At 48.1% G+C, this 21,570-nt stretch overlaps 3 protein-coding genes across 6 annotated transcripts in view; 2 read left to right on the top strand and 1 right to left on the bottom strand.

Moving 5' to 3' along the window:
* Positions 1-21,570, bottom strand: part of CORO1C (coronin 1C) — a 544,511-nt gene that overhangs the window by 398,723 nt on the left and 124,218 nt on the right. The gene's annotated exons all lie outside the window — the stretch shown is intronic.
* On the top strand, positions 5-10,185 carry UNG (uracil DNA glycosylase). 4 transcript variants are annotated; one of them, XM_069081527.1, is made up of 7 exons: positions 5-260; positions 925-1,125; positions 1,655-1,750; positions 4,795-4,892; positions 6,551-6,639; positions 7,228-7,406; positions 8,855-10,185. In XM_069081527.1, exons 1-7 carry the CDS (start codon positions 135-137, stop codon positions 8,993-8,995), a joined length of 930 nt encoding a protein of 309 aa, XP_068937628.1. In that variant the 5' UTR covers positions 5-134; the 3' UTR covers positions 8,996-10,185. The 4 variants fall into 4 exon arrangements, with proteins under 4 accessions (XP_068937628.1, XP_068937626.1, XP_068937627.1 ...); XM_069081525.1 differs by having other exon boundaries at positions 7,228-7,483; XM_069081526.1 differs by having other exon boundaries at positions 922-1,125.
* ACACB (acetyl-CoA carboxylase beta) overlaps positions 14,879-21,570 on the top strand; it is a 120,869-nt gene continuing 114,177 nt past the window's right edge. Inside the window, exon 1 of the mRNA XM_069081877.1 lies at positions 14,879-15,232. The gene's annotated coding sequence lies outside the window, so the exon portion shown is untranslated. The remainder of the gene's footprint in view (positions 15,233-21,570) is intronic.

Raw genomic sequence — 21,570 nt, 5'->3', positions numbered from 1 at the left:
CCTACACAGGCAGCCCGGCGCATGCGCAAGGCGCTTGGCGCCAAGAAGAGGAGCTAGTCGGTCAGGGGGTAGGGGGGTGGAGTGGTGGGGCCGCGCTCGCTGCTACTGTTGTTGTTGCCGCCTCGTCCACCGGCATGATCGGACAGAAGACCCTCCACTCCTTCTTCTCCCCCAGCGCCCCCAGGAAGCGGCGCTCGGACACCGAGACGCCAGCGGACCCCGGCACGGAGGTGGTGGTGGAGAAGAGCGAGGATGCCTCGGTGAGGAAAGAAGGTTACCGGGGAGGGTCCGCGCGAGTGAGCGTGTCCCGGGGGTGGGGAGGGGGGACTTTCAGTACGGGACCAGCCGGGAGGGAGTGAGCGCGCTCCCCGGATCCAGAGACATAACCGAGCGTCCCGGGACGTTTACTTTGGCGCGCGGCTCCGCGGCAGCCAATGGGAAGGAGGCTGGGCGGCGGCGGGCCAATCGGAGCTCTGCCCGCCGCCGCATGGCCGAGCCCGGCCTCCAATCCGGAGGGGAAGGGGCGGGGCTCGAGCGCTCCGCGTCCTTTTTTTTTGCCGCGAAACGGCCACGTGGGGAGAGGTGTGTAGTTCTGTGGTCCCGCCACTTGGGCGGGGCCAGCCCAGCGCATGCGTGCTCCGTCCGCTGCTCTTCCCCCCCCCCCCCCCCAGCCCCGCTGCCCCGCTTAGGTGCTGGAGTCTCCGGGGTGCGGAGGGGTGCTCGGCCGGTCCCTCTCGCAGGCTCGGTCCGGTTGGCTCCGTACAGCCCCGCTCCTGAAGCCGGCCTGAGAGCGCCGCGGGAGGTGAGGGCGGGGCAATGGGAGTCCTCCCGCCCCTCGTGGGCAGGTTGGGCCTAGGTCTGCGCGCTCCGCGCCCTGGGCTCCTTAACCTCCTTATCGCCCGCCTCTTTGGGGACGTCCAGCAGGTCAGCCCGGCCAAGAAGAGCCGGCCCGAAGACGAGCCCTGCGCCCTCTCGTCTCCCCTGAGCCCGGAGCAGTTGGACCGGATTCAGAAGAACAAGGCGGCCGCCCTGCTCCGGCTCGCCTCCCGCAACATCCCCGCGGGCTTCGGGGAGAGCTGGAAGCGGCAGCTCAGCGCGGAGTTCGGCAAGCCTTATTTCATCCAGGTAAGGGAGGCGGGGCCTCAGCCTCGTTCTGCGTCCCCAGCCTCTGCATAGGGCCCGGCGCCGAGTGCGAGCTGAGCAGACGCTAAGCTGTGCTTGTAGCGAGACGCCGCGGTGGGTGCAGCTTTTATAGTTTTACCCCAAAACCTGTGCATACTTAACTTTGGAAGTTCAAAGGTTAGACCGTCAGGAAAGCGCAGCCTCCAGGAGCAGCTCTTTAGAAAAAGGGATTGTCCAGGTCAATGGTCAGAATGTCCAATTAACAGTCATATTTCATCTGGTTGCCCACCAGTATGACCCGCCACTTTTAAATGGGACCCTGCCCTTGAATATGTCAAGTTTTTGTTAAATTATGAGGATTTACAGATATCTGCAAATATTACAGTGGGATTTAAAAAGTTATGTTCACAAAACTGCTTTAAAAGATGATTCATCTTTGTAGTTGGAGGATTTCTTAACAGAAGAGAATCAGAGAATGTTCATAACTAATCTGGATTTCTTTTTTTGCTGTTTTTGAACAAATCAAAATTAGCTAATGGGATTTGTCGCAGAAGAACGAAAACGTCATACCATCTACCCACCTGCAGACCAAGTCTTCACCTGGACACAGCTGTGTGAAATCAGAGATGTAAGTAGAAGGTTGGTCAGTGAATGAGATTAAAGGCAGGGAGGGGAAGTGGATAGACAGGCTAGAAAGGCTTTGACTTGGGGTCTGTGCCTAGAAAGAACTCCCTCCTCATCTCTGGCTCATGGAAACTAGTTTTATTCAGAATTCAGCTCAGATTCCTCCTCCTCCTCTGTGAGGTGAGACCACTCACCTCCAGCTCCTAGTGCCTCTTCCCCTCCCTCCCCCCCAAAAATTACTTTGTATTTTAAACTATTTTTTTCTTACATGTGTTTCCCCAGAAAGTTGGCAGGAAGGCAGGCTCTGGATCTGCACTAGTAAAGGGAATTTCCTCATGGAAAGTTTACTGCACCAATTAGAAGTCCAGTTAAAAAAAAACAACCTACAAATTGAATTAATAAGTTTATAAAGATGCAGTAATTAAATAGTAAAAATTAAACAGAAGCAATAATTTGATTGTAGATAAACAAAACTCAGTAAAACATTAGTTTGACTTTCTCAGGGGTAGGTTATTCAGGTGGCTGCTTTTAAAAACTTTAGCCTGATTTTTTTTTTTTTGGAAGGCAGTTGAGGTTAAGTGACTTGCCCAAGGTCATATGGCTAGTTTTTGTGTGCGTGTGTTAAGTGTCTGAGACTGGATCCAAACCCAGGTCCTCCTCACCCCAGGACCGGTGTTCTATTCACTTCGCCACCTAGCCACCCCCAGGAGGCCTGATTTTTCAACAAACAGAAGTTAAGATACAAAAAGGCAGAAAATTGGATAGTACCTTGCAGTTATATACTTTGGTATACTTTGATGCACTTTTCATTTGAGCCTCTTAGCAGCCCTCTGAAACTGAAGCCCAAGAAATTTTTTGTAAGCCTTTGGGGTCTTAATAAGACTGGGGTTCAGATCTCACTTTTGACTGTATATACCTTGAGCTTGGAATTCCTTAATTTTTTAAACTTTTTAAGTTTGTAAATTTTTTTCCTATCTCCAGTAACTAGCACATTGTAAGCTCTTAATAAATGCTAGTTGATTTGGCCCTTATTGGACAAGACACAATCTCTGCCTTGGTTGTAAAGGACTGGATGGTCTCTGAGTCAGCCAGTAAATGTATATAGTGCCAGGGTCTGCCTTGGGGAGACAAAGGCAGAAAATTGGCTCTGCCCTCTGTGAGCTTAGCATCTAATGAGGGAGAAAACAACTATGCACCAACCAGATTTAGAGAGGATGAATTCTAGAGAACTGACAGAGGGGAGGCCCTACCTAGCATTAAGAGGGATCAAGAAGGGCTTCCTGTAGAAGGTGGGGTTTTATTTGGGGCATGAAGGAAGCCAGGAAAGTCAGGAGCCAGAATTGAGAAGGCAGGCCTGGATGGTGGGTCAGCCCAGAGGCCTGTGTTAGTGGACCCAAGAGTGCATGGGGGGGAGTAAGGAAGGGGTAAGGCGTTTGGAAAGGAAGGAGGTGGAGAAGGGCTTTGAATGGCAAGAGGCACTTTGGATCTGCTCCCTGAGGCAGTAGGGAGCCACGGGAGAATCTTGAGCAGGGAGGGGATGACCTATGTGGTCCCTTCCAGCCTTCAGTTGTTCTCCTGTGACACTGGGCTTCCTGCATCCTACTTTCTTGAGATTTTAGTAGACTTACTGACTTCCTGGTAGGTGGTATACTTTGATGAGCTTTCTCCAAGTATTTGTAACTAAGGGCCTATTTTATGGAAAACTTGCACCAGGCCTGACCTGTGCCTTAACTCCTCCTCCTGAGGTTCCCATCAGTCATTAACTCCTTACAGTCTTGGAGCTTTGGGTGAGGTTTGGTTAGGTTTTCTGGTCAGATATCTGAGTGCAGCTGGAGCTCCCCAAATACTTGTTTGTGTGTTTGGTATTGAAAATTAATTGCTTAAAGCCTATAATGTACATTAGGAATGAAAAGTAACTCCTGTTCAGTACTGGTTAGACTTGACTTTTTAATTTTTTTTTTTAAAGCAATTGGGGTTAAGTAACTTGCTCAAGGTTACACGGCCAGTTATTTCTGGGTGTGGTGCTAAGTATCTGAGCCCAGATTTGATACAAGTCATCCCGACGCTGGAGCCACCTGGCCGCCCCTGACTTTTTTATTCTTACTCTTTAACCACAAGGACTTAAGTTAGAAGGAAGGATTAACTGGTGGCTTTTCAGAATGATCTTTGGAGATGATTTATGCCTGGTTCTGCATTAGGAGAAACTAGGTTTTTGGTGATTAGAACAGCTATGCAGTTTTTTCCCTTTGTGGCTCATTTCACTCCTTTTGTGTGAGTTTCCCAATAAGGGGTTTGTTGTCTATCAAAACCTGAAAAAATGGTGCATCTTTGTAAACTTATGTTTTTGTGTAAGCAGAAAACTGCCATTATCTCTCTTAAAGGAAGGACCTCCTTACCAAGAGGCCTTTTTCCTTGCTTTTTGTCAGGGGTACTGATGGCTCATATCCCCCAGATGAAAAGAATTACAGTGACTAAAATTCATTAAGAAATCTTTGGACTTGGCTAATTTGTGTTCTGCATGCTGTGACCTTTTCCCTGGGGAACTTTTTACCCATCCATATCATGAAAGGCGTGTTGTATGGGCACTAGGGTCCTTTTATTTAAGATCATTTTTCTGGCTTCAAACTGATGCTTTCTCAAGTTTCAGGAAAGAGAAATCAGGCAAGAATTGGATGCCTCTTTCCAATTTTTAATCAGTAGATGGTACTACTTTATATGCCATACATGTATTTACGTGCTTCCCCATGTGTTTATATGTGTTGAAATTCCTATCTTGTTTTCAAAGTTATGTATGCTGGGCTTCCAAAGGAGGGGGATGTGTATTTGCACAAAGGAAGGTAATTCTGGGTCAGTCATTTCCAGGGTGCTTTGAATTGGAACAACAAAGTGGGGGATTGTTTAGGGGGAAGAAGTTAGCACAGAGGAGTTCTGCAGATATCTATAGTTAAAGTTGGAAGATATCTTGAAGTCACCTTGTCTGTGCATTGTTTCTTTCTACAAAAAAAATCATGTCATTCATTAATTTCTGGTAAACTTGGGCATGCACAGGTCAAAGTGGTCATCTTGGGACAGGATCCCTATCACGGACCCAACCAAGCTCACGGACTCTGCTTCAGTGTTCAGAGACCTGTTCCACCCCCTCCCAGGTACGATTCCCTTCTCTGTCTGACAGGAAATTAAATTAGGACTGTTTCTAGACCTGTGTTTTATAAGTCACTAGCCATACCGTTATGAGATCTCATTGTAGAATGAAATAAAACAGAAAAAGAGTCAAGGACAGGACTCTTGGGCACACATTGGCACCTAGGCTGTGTGTCTGCTAGTTAGGGAGAGATGGCTGTGTTTCTAAGGTTCCATAAGAAGGTAACTAGTGTCTGGTGCACAGGTAGGCGCCGTTATAGGAAGGGGGACGTACATGACGACCCCAGAGGAGGAGGTAACAGTCTCACCTGTGGCTTGTGTGGCCAGGGCTTCCTGTATCCACATCTGGGTGGCCCCTCTTAGGGAAGGGTCTCTCTGGAGTAGGACGACTGACTGAAGGGCCAGACCAAGCCACCGTCCTGAGACTGTTGGGAGTGTTTATTGGAGAAGATCCAGAGATTCTTGGTGGGGACTAGGGGCTGAAAGAAGCTGGCTCCTAGGGCCGCCAGGTGGCTCAGCGAGTAGGAGCACGGGCCCCAGTGTTGGGATGACCTGGGTATCGAACCCGGGCTCAGATACTTAGAACCACACCCAGAAATAACTGGCAGTGTAACCTTGAGCAAGTTACTTAACCCTAATTGCTTTAAAAAAAAAAAAAAGCTGGCTCCTTATGGAAGTTGTGAAGAGGCAGATTGAGGCTGAATGTCAAGGAAAGCCTGCTCATTAGAGTTCTCAGTGGAAGGATTTCCTGTTGAGGCAGTGTCCTTGGGGGCCTTTCACCAAGGTTGGCTCCATTCCTGCAGGGCCCGTGTTGACTTGGAAAACCACAAATTAACATTATGTTGCAATGTATTTTTTTCATTTTGTTAAACATTTCCCAGTTACATTCAGCTGGTTGGGGCTGCCCTGTGGCCAGAACTTATGGTGGAGTTTCAGATGGGCTAGGTGAGATTTGTGGGACAATAAGGACTGGGTAAATCGGATTGTTACCAGTCAGTCTTGGGAAAAGCTGCTCTTGGGGTAAGAGCCAGATGGAGTCAGGAAGGACCTTCCATGGGCCTCTCCTGCATATTACAGGCAGAGAAACTGAGGGTTTCCATCCAGTCACAGCACAAGCCTGAAGCAGGATCTGAACCCTGCCCTTGTCCTCCCTCCACCAGTGTTCTTTCCTCTGTTATTGTGTGCCATGAGTGTTGGGTTATGAAGAATGGAAACCATGGAATGTGGCAGGGTGCCTTGTTTCCCAACGTTGGCACTGTTTCTTGTAACAACCCTCTAAATGGGGTTTTATTTGTCTTTTGTGCTGCAACCTTCTGAGGAGGAGAGTTGCGCCATTGTTCTCTTTCCTCCATCGGGGCTGGATGATGAAATCCACCTCCCAACAGCATTGCCGACACAATCAACGTTTCCTCACTGTCCTCTAGCCTCGCTGAGGCAGGGACCATAGACTGGGAGGTAGAAGAGAACTCTGAGACTCTGGTCAAGCCTCTCATTTACCTGGTGAGGAATCTTGAGTCCCAGGAGAAGTGACCACCCCCCCACCCCCATCCAGGTGGTGAGGGGCATGGCCGTCGGCTGTGGGATTTTATCTTTTTAGATGTCTTTTGTTGGTAGTTTTGAAACTTCACAGGTGTTTGAAGCATTTTGTTTATCTTGTTTTCAGCTTGGAAAACATTTATAAAGAGTTGTCCACAGACATTGAGGGCTTTGCCCATCCCGGTCACGGAGATTTGTCTGGATGGGCCAGACAGGGTAAGCAGTTGGCTTAAAGGGAGGGGGAAGAGGAAGCTTTTTTCTATTCTGATTGTAGTTTTGTTCATTGGAACCTCCAAAAGCTCAAGATCCCTGAGAAGAAATCAAAGGCTGGCCTTGTCTCAGCTTTGGCCAACTGGTCTCAGGCTGCAGCCTGTCGTGAAAGTATGGAAGTCAATTTTTGCAAACTATGGTTTTTCTTATCTATAATGAGGCTGGGCTCCTAGTCCCTAAGAACCCAGTGAGCTCAGTCTGAGATTGGATTGACTGTTATTAATGAATGCACTTCACCCTGTCAGTGACTTTCTCTTGCTAACACATTTGTAAATAATCAGTTACCTTCCACCATATCACCAGGCTTTTACTAAGGGTCCCTCCCCCTGCCCCTTACCCTCTCCCTTTCCCTTCCTCCCTCTCTTTTCACATTCTACCCCCCTTTCCTCCCCTTCCCCTTTCAGTCCCAGGGTCCCTGGGGACCCCATGCCTGGAACAGACTGGGGAGTCTGTTCTCTCAGGCTGTGAATGGTCTGGGGCTGAAGGCAGCTCCTGGGGCTGCTGCTGACGGGTTTCTTTGGTGCTTGTGCACAGGTGTTCTCCTCCTCAACGCTGTGCTCACCGTCCGAGCCCACCAGGCCAACTCCCACAAGGAGAGAGGCTGGGAGCAGTTCACCGACGCTGTCGTGTCTTGGCTGAATAAGAACTCCGATGGCCTCGTCTTTATGCTCTGGGGGGCCTATGCTCAGAAGAAAGGCCTCTCCATTGACAGGGTGTGTCTTGCTCTGCTTCTGTCTCTGCCCCTTGTACCAGTGGGAGGAGCCCAGGACATCTTAAGTGCCATCCAGAGGTTGTCTGTTTTCCTGTTGCATCACTGTTACGAGTTTGGGGTGTCCTCACTCAGTAGGGCTCCCCAGCACTGGAGGAGTGAAGGTGCCAGGCTGCTGTTTGCCTAGGAAGTAAGCAGCTGCATGGCCTCCCCCAGAGTCCCAAACATGGTCTGCAGACTTTGTCCTGGACCGAGAGGCTTCACATGTTCCACTCGGAACCTGTCACCTAAATCCAGGCCTTGGCTCTTTTTGGAGACTTGAGACCTCTCCGTTTACCTGCCATGTTCTTATTTTCTAAATGGATATTAAAAGATTGTCTTTGATTTGGATAATTCCTCAGCTCTCTTCCAAATAGAATGACCTGGTGTCACGTGATTCCCACTGTTTTACCACCCAAAGGATTTTAGAAATGAAAACTTCCACGGGTGATCCTGAGCCAGGAGGGGGCTTCCAATCAGAAGTATAAACTTTCTCTTTAGCATTAAATGTGCTTGTTAACTTTTACTGCCCTTGGATAATAGAAGCCTGAGGCTAGAAATGGAACTCTTAGGCGCCCTTTGCTTAGCTAGATGCCAGTCAGACCCTAGCAACCTGTATATCCGTGTTAGTATTTCTACTATAGTTCTGTAAAAGGAATGGCAAAGTACTTGAAATAATTACCAGACCAAAAGACCTGGAAGGGACCCAAGAGGTTTTATAGTGCATCTTCAAAAGAAAATATTAAATGCCATTTACTAGGTGAGAAAAATAGGTCAGAGGCTGGGACTCTGTGGTTCTCATTAAGTAGGTTCAGAAATCTCAGCTGGAGTGTGTCCTGTTCCAGCCAGGAAGTGTATATATAGCTGGGTGTTCCTGCCTCTCTGGACTCTTGTCTTTCTGCTCCTTCAGGATCTTGAAAGCAGAGATTGTTAGACCTTCTTGGCATTTTCTGGGGCATTTCTGTCCTGGTTATTTAACGTTCAAGCCTCAGTGTCTTCTGTAAAATGGGGAGGGGGGAGAGAGTTGACTCTGAAATGGAAAAAGCAGTTTGGGAGATTAAGAAGGCTTCCTCTTATGGGTGTGGTGCTATAGACAGCCCAGGAAGGTGTGTGTGAGAGAGAGAGAGAGAGACAGAGAGGAGGGAGGTGGGGGGGAGAGAGAGAGAGAGTGTGTTTCATTAGGAAGCCTCTCTCAAGTACTGACAGCCAGAGCAGTAAAATGTTTGGTTGGCAGTTTGGGGCAAACTGTTTCCTTTCCCTGAGCCTCATGGGAACCTAGAAGATCTTTAAGGTCTAATTGCCCTGACCTCCTTCCCCCTGTGAAGACTGACTGGTTGGTTGTTGAGGGCAGGGGAGCTGAGGCTGGGGGGCGGCCACGAGGTCAAGTCTTCTGTTCTGCTTTGTCTCCTACAGAAACGCCACCATGTTCTGCAGACCGCCCACCCCTCTCCACTCTCTGTCCATAGAGGGTTCTTCGGATGCAGACATTTCTCCAAGACCAATGAGTTGCTAAAGAAGTCTGGCAAGAAACCGATTGATTGGAAAGCACTCTGAAGCAGTTGATGCCAAGCTGGGGGAGGATCTGTCCTTCTTGGCTGTGAAAAGCTGTTTGTGGGGGCCTGGGGTGGGGGATTCATAGAAGGCAAAGTCTCAGGAAATAGGTGTCAGGGCACCTTTGTGGTTAACGAAAAGACAATGCACCTTTGTATCTATGTGGCCAAAAAAGGCTTCTAGTATTTGATGGCTCACCCTGGACGTTTAGTCTACCTGATCAGCTTGGGTCATCATAGGATGGCTTGTTGTTTTATTAGGATGCTTTGAATTCACTGTGATCAGAAAGGAAAACATTATTCTGCACCACCAAGACTTTCTTTTAAGCTCTGGAGTCAGCAGGAGGAAAATTACATCTGGACGCTGAAGAGAGAGAGGTGGACACATAATTCCAGAGGTTTGGGGTTTTTTAGCTCCCTGGTGGTGAGGGAATCCCAAGGTAAAGAGGGAGGAGCCTCCTGCTTATGTTGGCAGGATGATACTACCTTTGCTGGGATCACTCACAGAGTTCTGAGGTGGGAGAAGAGAAGGGGTTCCGTGGGTTTTTTTGTTTTTGTTCTTTTAACCAAGATTCCAAATTTGAGATGTTTGCTATCGAGCATTTCAAAATACCCGCCACAAGTTGTTGGAGAAGTTTCTTTTCTTTTTTTTTTCCCTAGTCCCTTTTTCCATTGAGAAAACAGAATCAATGGGTGGCCAAGTTCTTGGACAGCCCTAGAATACACACTGATCTTCCTCTCTAAAGAAACAAACATTCTGGTGCCTTAGCCTCCGAGCCTTGGCTCCAACGTTCACTGTGATTCAATCATGTCTGTCATTTTGGGGTTAGGAGCTAGGAATTTGAGGAGCTGGGAGAGAAGAGGGTAGATTTTTTTTTTCTTTCATGGAAAAAATTCCTTTATTATAAACTTGTCTCAGTTGGGACTTTTTCAAAGTAGTGCTGTTTATAAGAGACTTCATTTTTATGGACTATAAAATCCGTTTTACATGTTTGTAATATGAAAAGGTTCTGCTGTGCTTTTATTTTTTTTTTTACCACTGATGCAAGCAGACTTTTTTAGTTTTTTATTTTTGTAGGGGTGTACGTGTATCTGAATCATTCGTTAATGGGGTATTTTGTTAAGGCCAGCCCTGGCTTATGCTGTTGTGGGTGCTGTTGGCTGATTTTGGTAATAAAAGCTGATTTAATTCTTCTGGCCTGAGGTCCTTCTGTTTGCCACAAGCACGGTGCCTCGGGCCAAAGTGCCCTTGGATGTTTTCTCTGGGACTCAACCCCCTGTTTATTAAATGTCTGCTAAACCTGAGGTTCTATGGTTTGTCTGGGGATAGAGCCTTGAGATAACCCCAAGGAGGTGGTCTCCCCCACTGATAACTCTTGAACAAGACTGGCAGGAGGGAGGTAGCCATGGGGGGGGGCGGTTTGGTTTGCGGGGTGCAGGCAGCTCTCCTGGCCCCTACCCGCTGTGCTCCATCACCGTTGAGGGTGTTTCGACTGCCAGAGTAGCCCCCCTCCACCTACCCGGGCTCCCTAAGGACCACCTGCAGCTGCCCGCTGGCTGTGGTCTTCCCCCCGGGGCTGTAAGCCCCTGGAGAGCAGCCTTCCTTCATTCACTGGGCCCCCAGCACTTGGTGCTGCGCTTTGCCCTGGGTTTCTTCTGACTGCTGGCCCTGGCGGAGGGTGCCAGAGGGTAGAAGAGGTCTGGCTGGTCCCCAAGTACTAGGGAGCCAGCGAAGGTTTGGGAGCTAGAGCGGCGCCTTCGGGGAGCCCGAGGGCGCAGGCGGGGCGGGGGTGGGAGGCGCCATGGCAACCATTGTAGGCGGCGAAGCCGGAAGGGCCGGCCTCGCCGGGGCCGCCGCGCCCCTTCCTCCTTCCTCCCCGCCCTCTCCCCACCCCTCTCCTCCCGCCCCCCGGGGGGGAGCCGCCCCTCCTCCACCATGCCTCGGTAAGCTGGGGTGGGGGAATCCCGGGGGTGGAGTGCGGGGCGGGGGAGGGTCGTGCGTCTGCTAGGCAGACCTTCCCCTCCGGCGCTCACTGGCGCCCCCGGGCCCTCCTGGCGCTTAGGGGGCTTTGGGGGGCGCAACCGCGGTGCCCCCCTCCACCCCCGTGCCTCGGGAACGCCCGCCCACCCGAGGTCACTGCTCCTGGGGAGGGAGGCGGGTCCACCTCCCCCCCGCTCCCCACCTCTGGCTGCCTGCCCTTGGGGTAGGCGCGGGGGCGTGAGATCAGCGCTGACCAGGGCGTCCAGCGCTGGGGCCCAGAAGCTGGTCTGCAGCAGACGGGAGTTTCTCGTCTCGGTCTTCTCGATACTTAGTATCGCTAACCTTGCTACAGCACCTACTGTGTGCCGGGCACTGTGCGGAGCGCTGAGCCAAGATCTCTTCTGGTCCCCCCAACAGCCTTCGAGGGAGGAGCTAATATTGTGATCCCATTTTACAGAGGAGGAAACTGAGGCAGGCTGGGCTGAAGGGTCACACAGCTAGGAAGTGTCAGGGTCCGGATTTGAATTCGGGATCGTTCAGACTCCAGCACTGGTGCTCTAGCCGCTGCCCTTCCTCCCCCCTATTTTAAGGCAAAGCCAGGAAGGCCGGTGGTCTTCCACTTGGAAGTCGCTCAACCTTCTTGGGTCCCAGTCTCCTCATCTAGATGAGGGGATATGATTCCAGGAGCAACAAGGCCTTCTTCCCATTCTAAGTCAGACAACAAACAAAACAGCAAATTAGGTACTCTCTCACACGGGCCCCAGCACCTGACATACAGTAAGCGTTTAATGAACGCTTGTTGACTGATGGAGCCAGCACCTGAATCAGGAAACTCTAACCCTAGCTCACATCCAGCACAGTTCTGCTGGACAGTTCATTTAGGGTTTTCTGGGGAACCTAGTGCTTAGTTGAGAAAATGGATGGCTGAAATGTGGAGGCGGAGAACTCAAGGCAAGGTAAGAAGCATTTATTAAGCCCCTATAGTGTGCTAAGTACTTGGAAAACAAAGAAAGGTAAAAACACCACCAAAACAGCTGCTGCTCTCCAGGGGCCAGGTCACAGCAAAATCAGAGGTACAGTATGAAGGATAAATTGGAGATAATCTGAGAGGGGAGGATGGAACATTAAGGGGACTTTGGGGGGGGGGCTTCTTGAAAAAGGTGGGATTTTGGCTGAGACTTAAAGGAAGTCTGGAGGGAAGGAGTTCCAGGAATGGGTCACAGCCAGTGCAAATGTTTGGAGTTGGGATATTCAGTGAGTGGGCTCTGTGTGTGTGTGTGTTGTGTGTAACAGTGTAGTAAGGTGTAAGAAGACCAGTAAGGTCAGGGGAGAGAGGTGGTCATGAAGGGCTTCAAAATCCAACCAGAGGATTTTATATTTGCCCCTGGATGTAATAACTAGGAAACCTCTAGAGTTTATTCCATGATAGGGGTGAGGAAGGCAGTGACATGTCCAGTTGTGTTGAGTCATTTCAATCATACCCACTCTTTGTGACTCCATTTGGAGCTTTCTTCGAAAAGATACTAGAGTGGTTTGCCATTTCCTTTTCCAGCTCATTTTACAGATGAGGAAACTGAAGCCAAAGAGTGAAGTGACTTACTCAGGGTCACACAGTTAGTAAGTGATTTGAACTCAGGTCCTCCTGAGGCCTCTGCTGTATCCACTGTACCATCTATCTGTTCTGACATATCTAGTAAGTAGCTGGATATTCAAGACTGGGTATCAGGAGAGGTTTGGAATGGACAAATAGATGTGAGAATCATGTGTATTGGGATGATAATTAAATCCATGGGAATGAAATCACATGAGTTAATGTATAAGAAGAAGAGGGCCCCTGATCAATCTTGGGGGACACCCACAATTAGGGCACGTGACCTCAGTAAAGATCCAAAAGGCCAACAGGTAGACAGAACCACGAGAGGAGAAGTGGGGGACTGACGGCATCCAAAGACATAAATAGGCCAAGGATGATGGAGAAGAAGCCATTCATTTTGTCAGCCATGTCACTTTGGACAGATCAGTTCGAGGTTGGACAATGGTCTTCAGAGACAAGAAGTGAGTGAAGAAGAAAGAGATTGGAGTCTGTGGTTATAGAAGGGCTTATCTTCTCCAGGAGGAGAAGGGCCACCTCTTCAGCTGGAGTGGAGAAGATGGGAGCAGGAGGGAAGGGAAGGTGTGAGGAGGGATGGACAGTGTAGAAGACGCTCTGCGGGTGAGCCGGTCAGTTAGGGACCTGTAAAAGGATGCCTGGCTTTGGGCATCCTAATGGAGGCCTAATTGGGATTCTTTGGGATCTCTAGCTTCTTTAGGGTACCTGGGTAGGAGTGAAAGCTTGAAGGTTGGGGTGACCTGAGGCTGAGGCTTGGTAAGGCAAAGCCTTCCATAGGACACAAGGGACTTGGGTGTTGATTCGCTAAAATGGAAGAAGGAAGAGAGTGCACTCGGTGCAGGGATGATTGCCTGGGAAAGAACTGAGAGGGTGGCTGGGTGGCGCAGTGAATAGAGCACCAGCCCTGGAGTCAGGAGGACCTAAATTCAAATTTGGCCTCAGACACAATACAAAAAACTAGCCTTGTGACTTTGGGCAGTCACTTAACCCCAGTTGCCCTCCAAAAAAAAAAAAAAAAAGGAACTGAGAGGATCGGAGGTCACAGTGAAAATCTGGAACAGGTTTGGGGGTTGCAAGGTTGATTGACAAAAGATTATGACCAGATTAAGGAATTGCAGAGTTAGTGTTCATGGACTGGGGTTGCCTGTAGGACCTTTGGCAAATCTGCTACTTCTGTGGACTTTGGTTTCCTCTTAACCTTGACCTAGGGGACCTCTCAACTCTTGGGAGAGGGAAGGGACAGAGGGGGATTTGTAGGTAGAAGAGGTGTCTTGCTGTGGTACAAAGAACACCTGGTTTGGTGTCAGATTTTGCTGTTGTTGAGTCATTTCAGTCATGTCCCACCCTTTCGGACCCATTTGGGGTTTTCTTGGCAGAGATGCTGGAATGATTTTGTGCTTTCCTTTCTAGTTCATTTTGGGGGGGGGGATTTCCAGTTCATTTTACAGATGAGAGACTGACACAAAAGGGTTAAGTGACTTGCCCAGGGTCACACAGCCAGTGAGTATCTGATCTTAGCTACCTTGGGCTGGGTTCTTTGTCATTGAATGCCCCTGGGCCTCAGTTTCCTCAGCAGTAAAACGAGGGGGGTAGAATAGATAGTTTTGAAGTTCCCTGCTACCCCAACATTTTACGATCTTATGAGATCCAGCTACTTGAAGAGACATAAACAAGTAAACTAGCACCTAGTTTGGACAGGTGGTTTTTCCCCGATGGCTTTGGTGGCTTGCTGCTTTTCCCAGGAAACATTGTATGCCTGTTGATCTGGAATGACCACATCAAAGAAGCCTTCTGTCTCCTCCCCTTTGGGTCTGTGGTTCCTAGCTGGCGTTAAAGAAAGGCTTGTGTCCTTCAGGGGACTCAGCCTAGTACGGGCTGGCTCTGGATTAGAGGTGACCTTTGTCCCACATAACTGTCCTCTCCCTCTGCCTGGGAACTATTTGGTTACTCTTTGCCGTCACTGGTTTCTTTTAACAATTCCAGCTCTAGCCCAGGCTGTGCCTTAAGAGGGGAGGGCTCCAGTGGTCAGGGGCTCATTTGGTTTTTCCCCTTTCCTAAACACGTGTAAGTCATAGAGGAAAAAGTCCGAGGGGACTTGCATAATGATTAAAGAGTCAGGTGATTTGGGGATACTTGGAAGCCTTAACCCGTGGAAGCCTGGACTCCATGAAATCATGCCACTGTTTAGCCACCCTGGGCAGAACCAGGAATCAAGTGTCCGTCCTTCCCCCACCCAGTGGCTGTCTCTGGAGGGCTGAGATCTGTTTGCTTCCAGAGAACAACTGTGCACTGAGGAGCTCTCTGGTTACATTTTCCTTTTATCTTTACAATAAAAGCTGGCCAAGAATTAAACAGACCCCATTGACATCCCCCTGCCCAGCCATGCTGGCTTTTCGCCCATTTGCTAGAAGGACCAGGCCTGCCCAGTGCTGGGCACTGGATGTTCCTCTGGGATTTCTGGATGCCTGCCCCTCAGACCTTGAATGGTTAAGTGCTCCTGGGGTATTTTTAAACAGCAGGGGCCCTTTAATCAGAAAGTGACATTTGCAAAGTGCCTTCTTAGACAGTCACTGCGCTCCCTGCCGAGCCAAGCCCTGACCCTCGGAGCAGGACATGGGCAAGCCGATTGTCATCAGTCAAGCCACCCCGTGGTAAGTCAATCGACCCCCCAACTTCCCTTTGCTGACTAGAAAGGCTGAGTCACAGTTAATGGAAGGTGAGCACCGTTGATCTTGGCAGAAACGTTCCGTTTAGTTCAAGCTGAGATTTCCAGGGGAAAGTTGAATCCTGTTGTGTCTAATAAAAAAGTCTGTCTTGAAAGTTTTACAACAAATGCAGCCATCCCACTGAGTCAGCCAGCCCTTCTGCCACTTACTATAAATGGTTATCTGACTGTGTTCTCCCTTTATGTGCTGCTTACTGAGTCCCACAAAGTCTTTGAGGGTACTTCTGGGATGTTAAAGTTCTGCTTCGGGTCCAGGAAATGTCATAAGCTTCTCTAAACAAATCCAGCCCTTGGGATTAAAAAAAAACCAATCACTTCCACTGCGATCCCACCGGCCCAACGTAACTTCCTTACTGACCCCTGGGCCTGTTTGGAAGTCCAGGATTCCCCCAGGCCCATCTGGAGCTTTGCAAGCTAAGTGCTGAGAAAGGCAGCTTGTCCCTGGACAGGCTTTTCAGAACAGTTGTGTTTATGGTGAGGTGATCGATCGCCTGCCTGCTCCCAGAGTTCAGGGGTGGGACTCAGGGAAGGGTTGACTCTGCCTTTCTTTCATGATAGTGAAATGGGGAAGAAAGAACTCTGTATTGGGAATTAGGATCCCACCTGGCTGACCCTGTTTCCTCATGTGTAAAAAGAAAGGGCTTGTGCCTTCTAGGCTCTAAATCTTTGCTCCTATGACGCATATGGGATATGGATTTAATCTCTGTTTGAGATCCTCGTTGGATGTCACAAGAGGGATTAGATCTCCATCCTGTCGGCTGTTTAAAACTGGGGATGATAAAATATTCCGAAGGCCCAGCCCCAAATTGCTTTGGATTCATGAAGATTTGTAGCCTGGCTATGGCCCTGGCTCCCCCCAGCTCCCCATTGAGCCCTCCTTCTGGCTGCTCTGGGCTCTGTGCTGCCGAGGGAGGAGGAGGAGGCAGCCCTGGGCAGCATTTTGAAATTGGAGGTAGACTTGATCTTTGGCATCTCCCCGCCTCCCTTCCCCCTCTCTTATCTCCTTGCCTCTTCTGCCCCAGTGTCCCAATGCCCCCATTTGTCCATTCAGGTCAGGCTTGCCTTGCTATTGCTCAATGTTAAAATGCCAGCTGAACTTCATTTGGTGCCAGTCAAAATTCATGTGGTGCAGAGGAAAGAGGGTGAGACTTAGTCTCTGAGGACCTGAGTTTGAATCCTGACCACACCACACCTGCCTGGGCAAGTCACTTTCACTTCCTGGAAGTCAGTTTCCTCCTCTGTAAAATAAAGGAGGCAGACTAGGTGATGTCTGTGCTGTCATTTAACTTTAAATCCTCTTCTCCTTCCAAATCAGGTCTCCCAGAGCTTTTGTCAGGCATTGGGGGAAAGAATTGTCAGCTGGAGTCATTCATATTTCGGAGCAAATGATTTCGGTCAGTAAATGTCTAATTTATGGACTATCAGACAGACAGTGGAACACAGTGAAATAGAAAAAAAATTAAGATAATGCTAGGAATGATATTCCGGGGGCAGAGGCAGGCCCCACCAGACCTCTCCCATCTGCTTTTTACTGTGAATGGTTATTTTACTGCAGTCTTCCTATATGGACCCCTTACTGAGTCCTACCAGCTTTTGAGGATATTTCGGGGACTTTAAATTTCTGGTGCTACTCCAGGAGATGTCATCAGCTTCTAGGGACAGAGGCAGGCCCCACTTGGGAGTCAGCCCACTTTCTCATCTAACCCATCCTGAGGTTTCTCTCAAGCTTTCCTGATTTCTGTGGGTTCCTAGAGTGTCAGCCTTTGACATGAGGTCAAAGCACACCAACACTTATTAACAAGGTGACCCCGGGGAAGTCCCATGACCTTCAGGAGCTGTTTCCTCATCTGTAAGATGGAGGTATCCCTTGTAATAGTCACACCTCATCTGGTCGTTGTGATGCTTAGTTAGGAAAGACTGTGTATGAAGCATGGATTTGGCTAACCTTGAGGTGCTAGGGAAAGGTCACTGGAACCTGTTTGGCCAAGTCAAGAAACATTGAGTAAGCCCCTGCTTGGGTCAGGTACAAAGAAAGGTAAAAAAGCTGGCCTCTGCTCTCCACGAGCTGCCAACCAATGTTAGCCTCCAAAAGCGGTTCCTTTTCTAAGACAAATACATTTTTAAAAAATGTTGGTTTTTTTGGCAGGGAGGGGGCATTATTTTTGCAGGAACACATGAAATACTCCTTTCCTGACCTTTTTAAGATAACTTATTCCCATGGATAAATAGAAATTCGCCAGATTGAGGAGCAGATGTGGAAAAATGGCGGCCTGGTCCAAGCAAGGACTCCTTTACGTTTGACCCAAGGCTGGCTTATGCTGCCCTGCCCACCCACCCTATGGGTTGTTCGTGGTTTGGATCTGTAATAGTCTCACTTTAAGGATGAGGAGACTGAGGCTCAGAAGATTTAAGCTTGTCCACAGTCACCCAGTTCAGTCCAGCTATTTGGCTCTAGACAGACTGGGAGCTTCTTCAGGGCAGGAGCTGGTTTTTCCTTTCTTTCCTTAGTCCAGTGCTAGGCACACAGTAGGTGCTCCATAATTGCATGTTGACTTGTTGGTTGGTTCTAGACCCAGTTCTCTTTGTACCACCCTTTTGGTTACCTTGAGTTTGCCCAGGGCCCTTCTCCATCCATGCCCACAGGCCTATGAGGGCAACAGAGCAGAGATTATTATCCTTATTTGTCCAGTGAACAAGATAAGAGGCCTGAAGAGGTGATCCACCTTGCCCAAGACCAGTGCCCAAAGGGCAAAAAGTGGCCAAAGGTCACACAACAATTTCAAAATGACGTTGTGTATGCTTGACATGTCATCTAGCAAAGAGTAGAAATATTGGGTCATTGGAAATTTGGGCTTTCCAAAGACAAGAGTGTCAGCTACATGTGAAAGAAAAGTCTTTATAAGAAAGCAAAGGACATTCGGTTCCAAATTGGTTCTGAGCAGAGGGAGGAAATGTGAGTTAGATCCTTGAGGTTAGGGATTGGTTTACTTTTTACACCTGTATTTCCACTGCCTAACCACCACTTAGTCCGTCAATGGGCATCTGTTAAGCACCTGCTGGGTACCAGGCAGGGTAAGAAACAAGCAAAAAGACAATCTGCCCTCAAGGAACATATGTTCTGATGGGAAGGCAGCCCGTAAAAGGGAGGGTGCTACCTCCTGCTCAGAAATGAAGAGTTCTTAGCTTGGGCAGCCTCCTTCAGCGAAGGCTCTGAGAAGAGCCTGCCTATTCTAACAGAGGCTTCGAGGGCATTCCCAAGCTGTGAGTTCTGGGGCTGGTGGTGATCTTCTAGGATGGAGTTTCTGAGGCATGATGGAGAAGTGCCAAGGAGGGCAGTGCACGGTACCTGGCATCCAGTAGGTCCCTAATACATGCTTATTGTTTGGTTGATTGGTTCATCAAGGAAGCTTTAGGACAGTGACAGTAGCAATAACAATTCACATTTATACAGTGCTTTAAAGTCTTAAGTACAGTGAGCAGGAATGAATATTCCCATTTTACAGATGGAAAAGAAACCCAGAGAGGGTTCACTCACATGGGAATTTGGAGGAGGCCAGGTCAAAGAAAAGTCTTAGAAGGTAGTGGGTTCCCTGTTTAAACAGCAAAAACTTCATAAGCTTTTCCCAGTGAAGGAAAGAAAGACCTTATTGGTTGGTATTGGTTTATCCTCAGATGCCTGGAACAGGGCCTGAGCTAATCAGGCTGTCCACTTCCTTTCCCTCCTACTCTCCTACTTTGGTGTAGATTCTGAGGTCCAGAGTTGGAAAAGACCTTAGAAAGCCTCTAACCCCATCCCCTCATTTATATATGACGGCAGGTCTTATTCAAGATTACACTGTGATAGTAAGTATCATCCCCCTCTCCATGCCCAGTCAGGTCAGATTTAGGCTGGTTTCACCAAAGAGGGAGCATAGATATATTGGATATTTATAATATAATAAAATTCATATATTCATTCAATATCATTCATTCCTCCTTCTTGACAAACATGGTACACAAGGTTATATGCTTCATATAGACACTTAGTTATAACGCCCCAGCTCTCCCAGTGCTAGTAGGTTCCAAATCTTTTATCATCTTTAAATCACATATTTCTCTGAAATGAAGTTTCCTAATTCTCTCTCTGGCATAACTGCTTCAATCCATCAACAAGCTTTTATTAAGGATCTACTATGTGCCAGGGACTGTACTAGGGATACAAAAAGGGAGGCAGAAGCAGTCCCTGACCTCCAGGAGCTTACATTCTGATAGCAAAGACATATACAGGTACATGGTTATATGCAATGCATAGGCAAACATTTGGGAGGTGAGAGGGTTGAATGGGGGCAAGGAAATACTAGATTGGGGTGGGGAACCTGTGGCCTTCTAGGTCCTCAGGTGCAGCCTTTTGACTGCACTGGAGTTGGAAGCCAAGCCTTAGAGTTGACTTCATCCTCTAGGTAAGAGAGAGCCCCCTGGGTATATTGGGTACGATCAGATTTGCACTTTGGGAAAATCGCTTTGGCAGCTGAGTGGTGATGGATTGGAAAAGGAAGAGTGTTCAGGCAGGAAGACCCATCAGGAGTTCAGTGTCATGAGTCCAGGTGAACCATGGCCTGAGGTAACTAAGGTGTTGGCCGTGGGAGATGGCACCTCAGTGAATGACCTGTCATTAAGGGATTCCGCCTTGCACAAGTTAGTGGGAATTGCCCAAGTCTTGCTTTCTGTGGTTCAACCAGTGACTCAGTATTTTCACTTAAGGATGGTTCTGCTCTAAGTACTGGGTCTTAAGCACTACTCATTAGAGAAATGTCGCCATGTTCAGATTGTAGCCTCACATGGGTCCTGTGGTGTCTGCGTACCGTCCTGCATACCTAGAGGCTCATTACTGGTAATGGAATAAGAGGAAAGAAAAGGAAAAAGAAAAGCAACTCTCATCCCTGTGCAGCCCCAGTCTCCCTTCCACTTCAGCCCCCATAGTGATGGTGAAAAGAAAACAGACTAAGGATCACATTGATTTTAGGCCACTTATAGATCTTAACTGAATTGCTGTTGGTACTCCAGATGTGAGTTGATCTTTGTTCAGTGATGCAGGAACAGACATAGTATTGGACTTTGAGGAAACCTCCCATGTGCTGGAAACATCCCTTCTGGAGGCTCTTTGGGAGGAGGAAGAGTTACTGAGGGCTTTCAGTCTTCCCTGATAATGTCACAGAGTCATTGGAGTATATATTTAAAAAATACCAAGCATCGATTGCAGGACACTCTGCCTAACCAGTATATTTTTTCTTCAGAAAATTTTCATATCTCTTAACTTCAATTCAGTCATTTAAAAAAATTATAGAATGATAACAATAATAGAATAATCATAAAGATAATAATTTGCCTAGCAATTTTAAGTTTTGCAAAGTGCTGTGACGTGTATTATCCCATTTACTTCTCACAACATCCCAGTGAGATGGATGTTCATTTTATCCTCATTTTATAGATGAGGAAACTGAGGCCAGTTTACCCAGGGTCACATAGCCACTTCTCACCTGAGGCAGGATTCAAACCCAGAGAATACTCTACTCACTACACTCCAAAGAATCTAAATAAATCTCTTTTTTAAAGCTTGATTTTACCTTTTAATGTGAAAGTGGCATGCAGAATGTTAGTTATGTCTCTTAATTAGCTGCACTAATAATTTCCCCAACCCCACCTTGACCCAGTTTTAATCCAACTTACTCCTTTTTTTTTTTTTTTTTAAAGCAATCGGGGTTAAGTAACTTGCTCAAGGTTACACGGCCAGGTGTTTCTGGGTGGGTGCTAAGTGTCTGAGCCAGGATTCGATCCCCAGGTCATCCCGACACTGGAGCTGGTGCTCTTACTTGCTGTGCTACCTGGCCGCCCTTAACTTGCTTCTTTTTAAAAATGATTTTTATTTTTAAATTATCAAACCTTTTTATCTCTTCTTGTTTGATCCTTCCCAGGAATGTCTGTTTTTGAGCCTGATGCTGTTGGTGTGATAGAAGAAAGAACATTGTGCTGAGAGTTGGGAAATTTCTGATCTGGTTTTGACTCTGACCCTAATAGGCTACATGACTTTGAACAAGTCACTTTCCTTAGGGCCAAATAGAAAGATCAGACCACATGGTTTCTAAAGATCAATTTCAGCCCTAAATATAAGATGACTTTTTGAGCAAAGGCTATTTTATTTTCTCCCTTACCCCACCCTAGGAGATTAATTTTCCACTTAAAATGTTTTTTTTTTTTTTTTACTACATGAATTATGATGTTCACTGG

Source organism: Petaurus breviceps, unplaced genomic scaffold (genome assembly GCF_028583685.1).
Source record: "Petaurus breviceps papuanus isolate PSGF00001 unplaced genomic scaffold, PetGlider_PUasm1.0 99, whole genome shotgun sequence".
Classification (NCBI taxonomy): Eukaryota; Metazoa; Chordata; class Mammalia; order Diprotodontia; family Petauridae; genus Petaurus; species Petaurus breviceps.
This window is presented reverse-complemented; position numbering and strand designations above follow the sequence as displayed.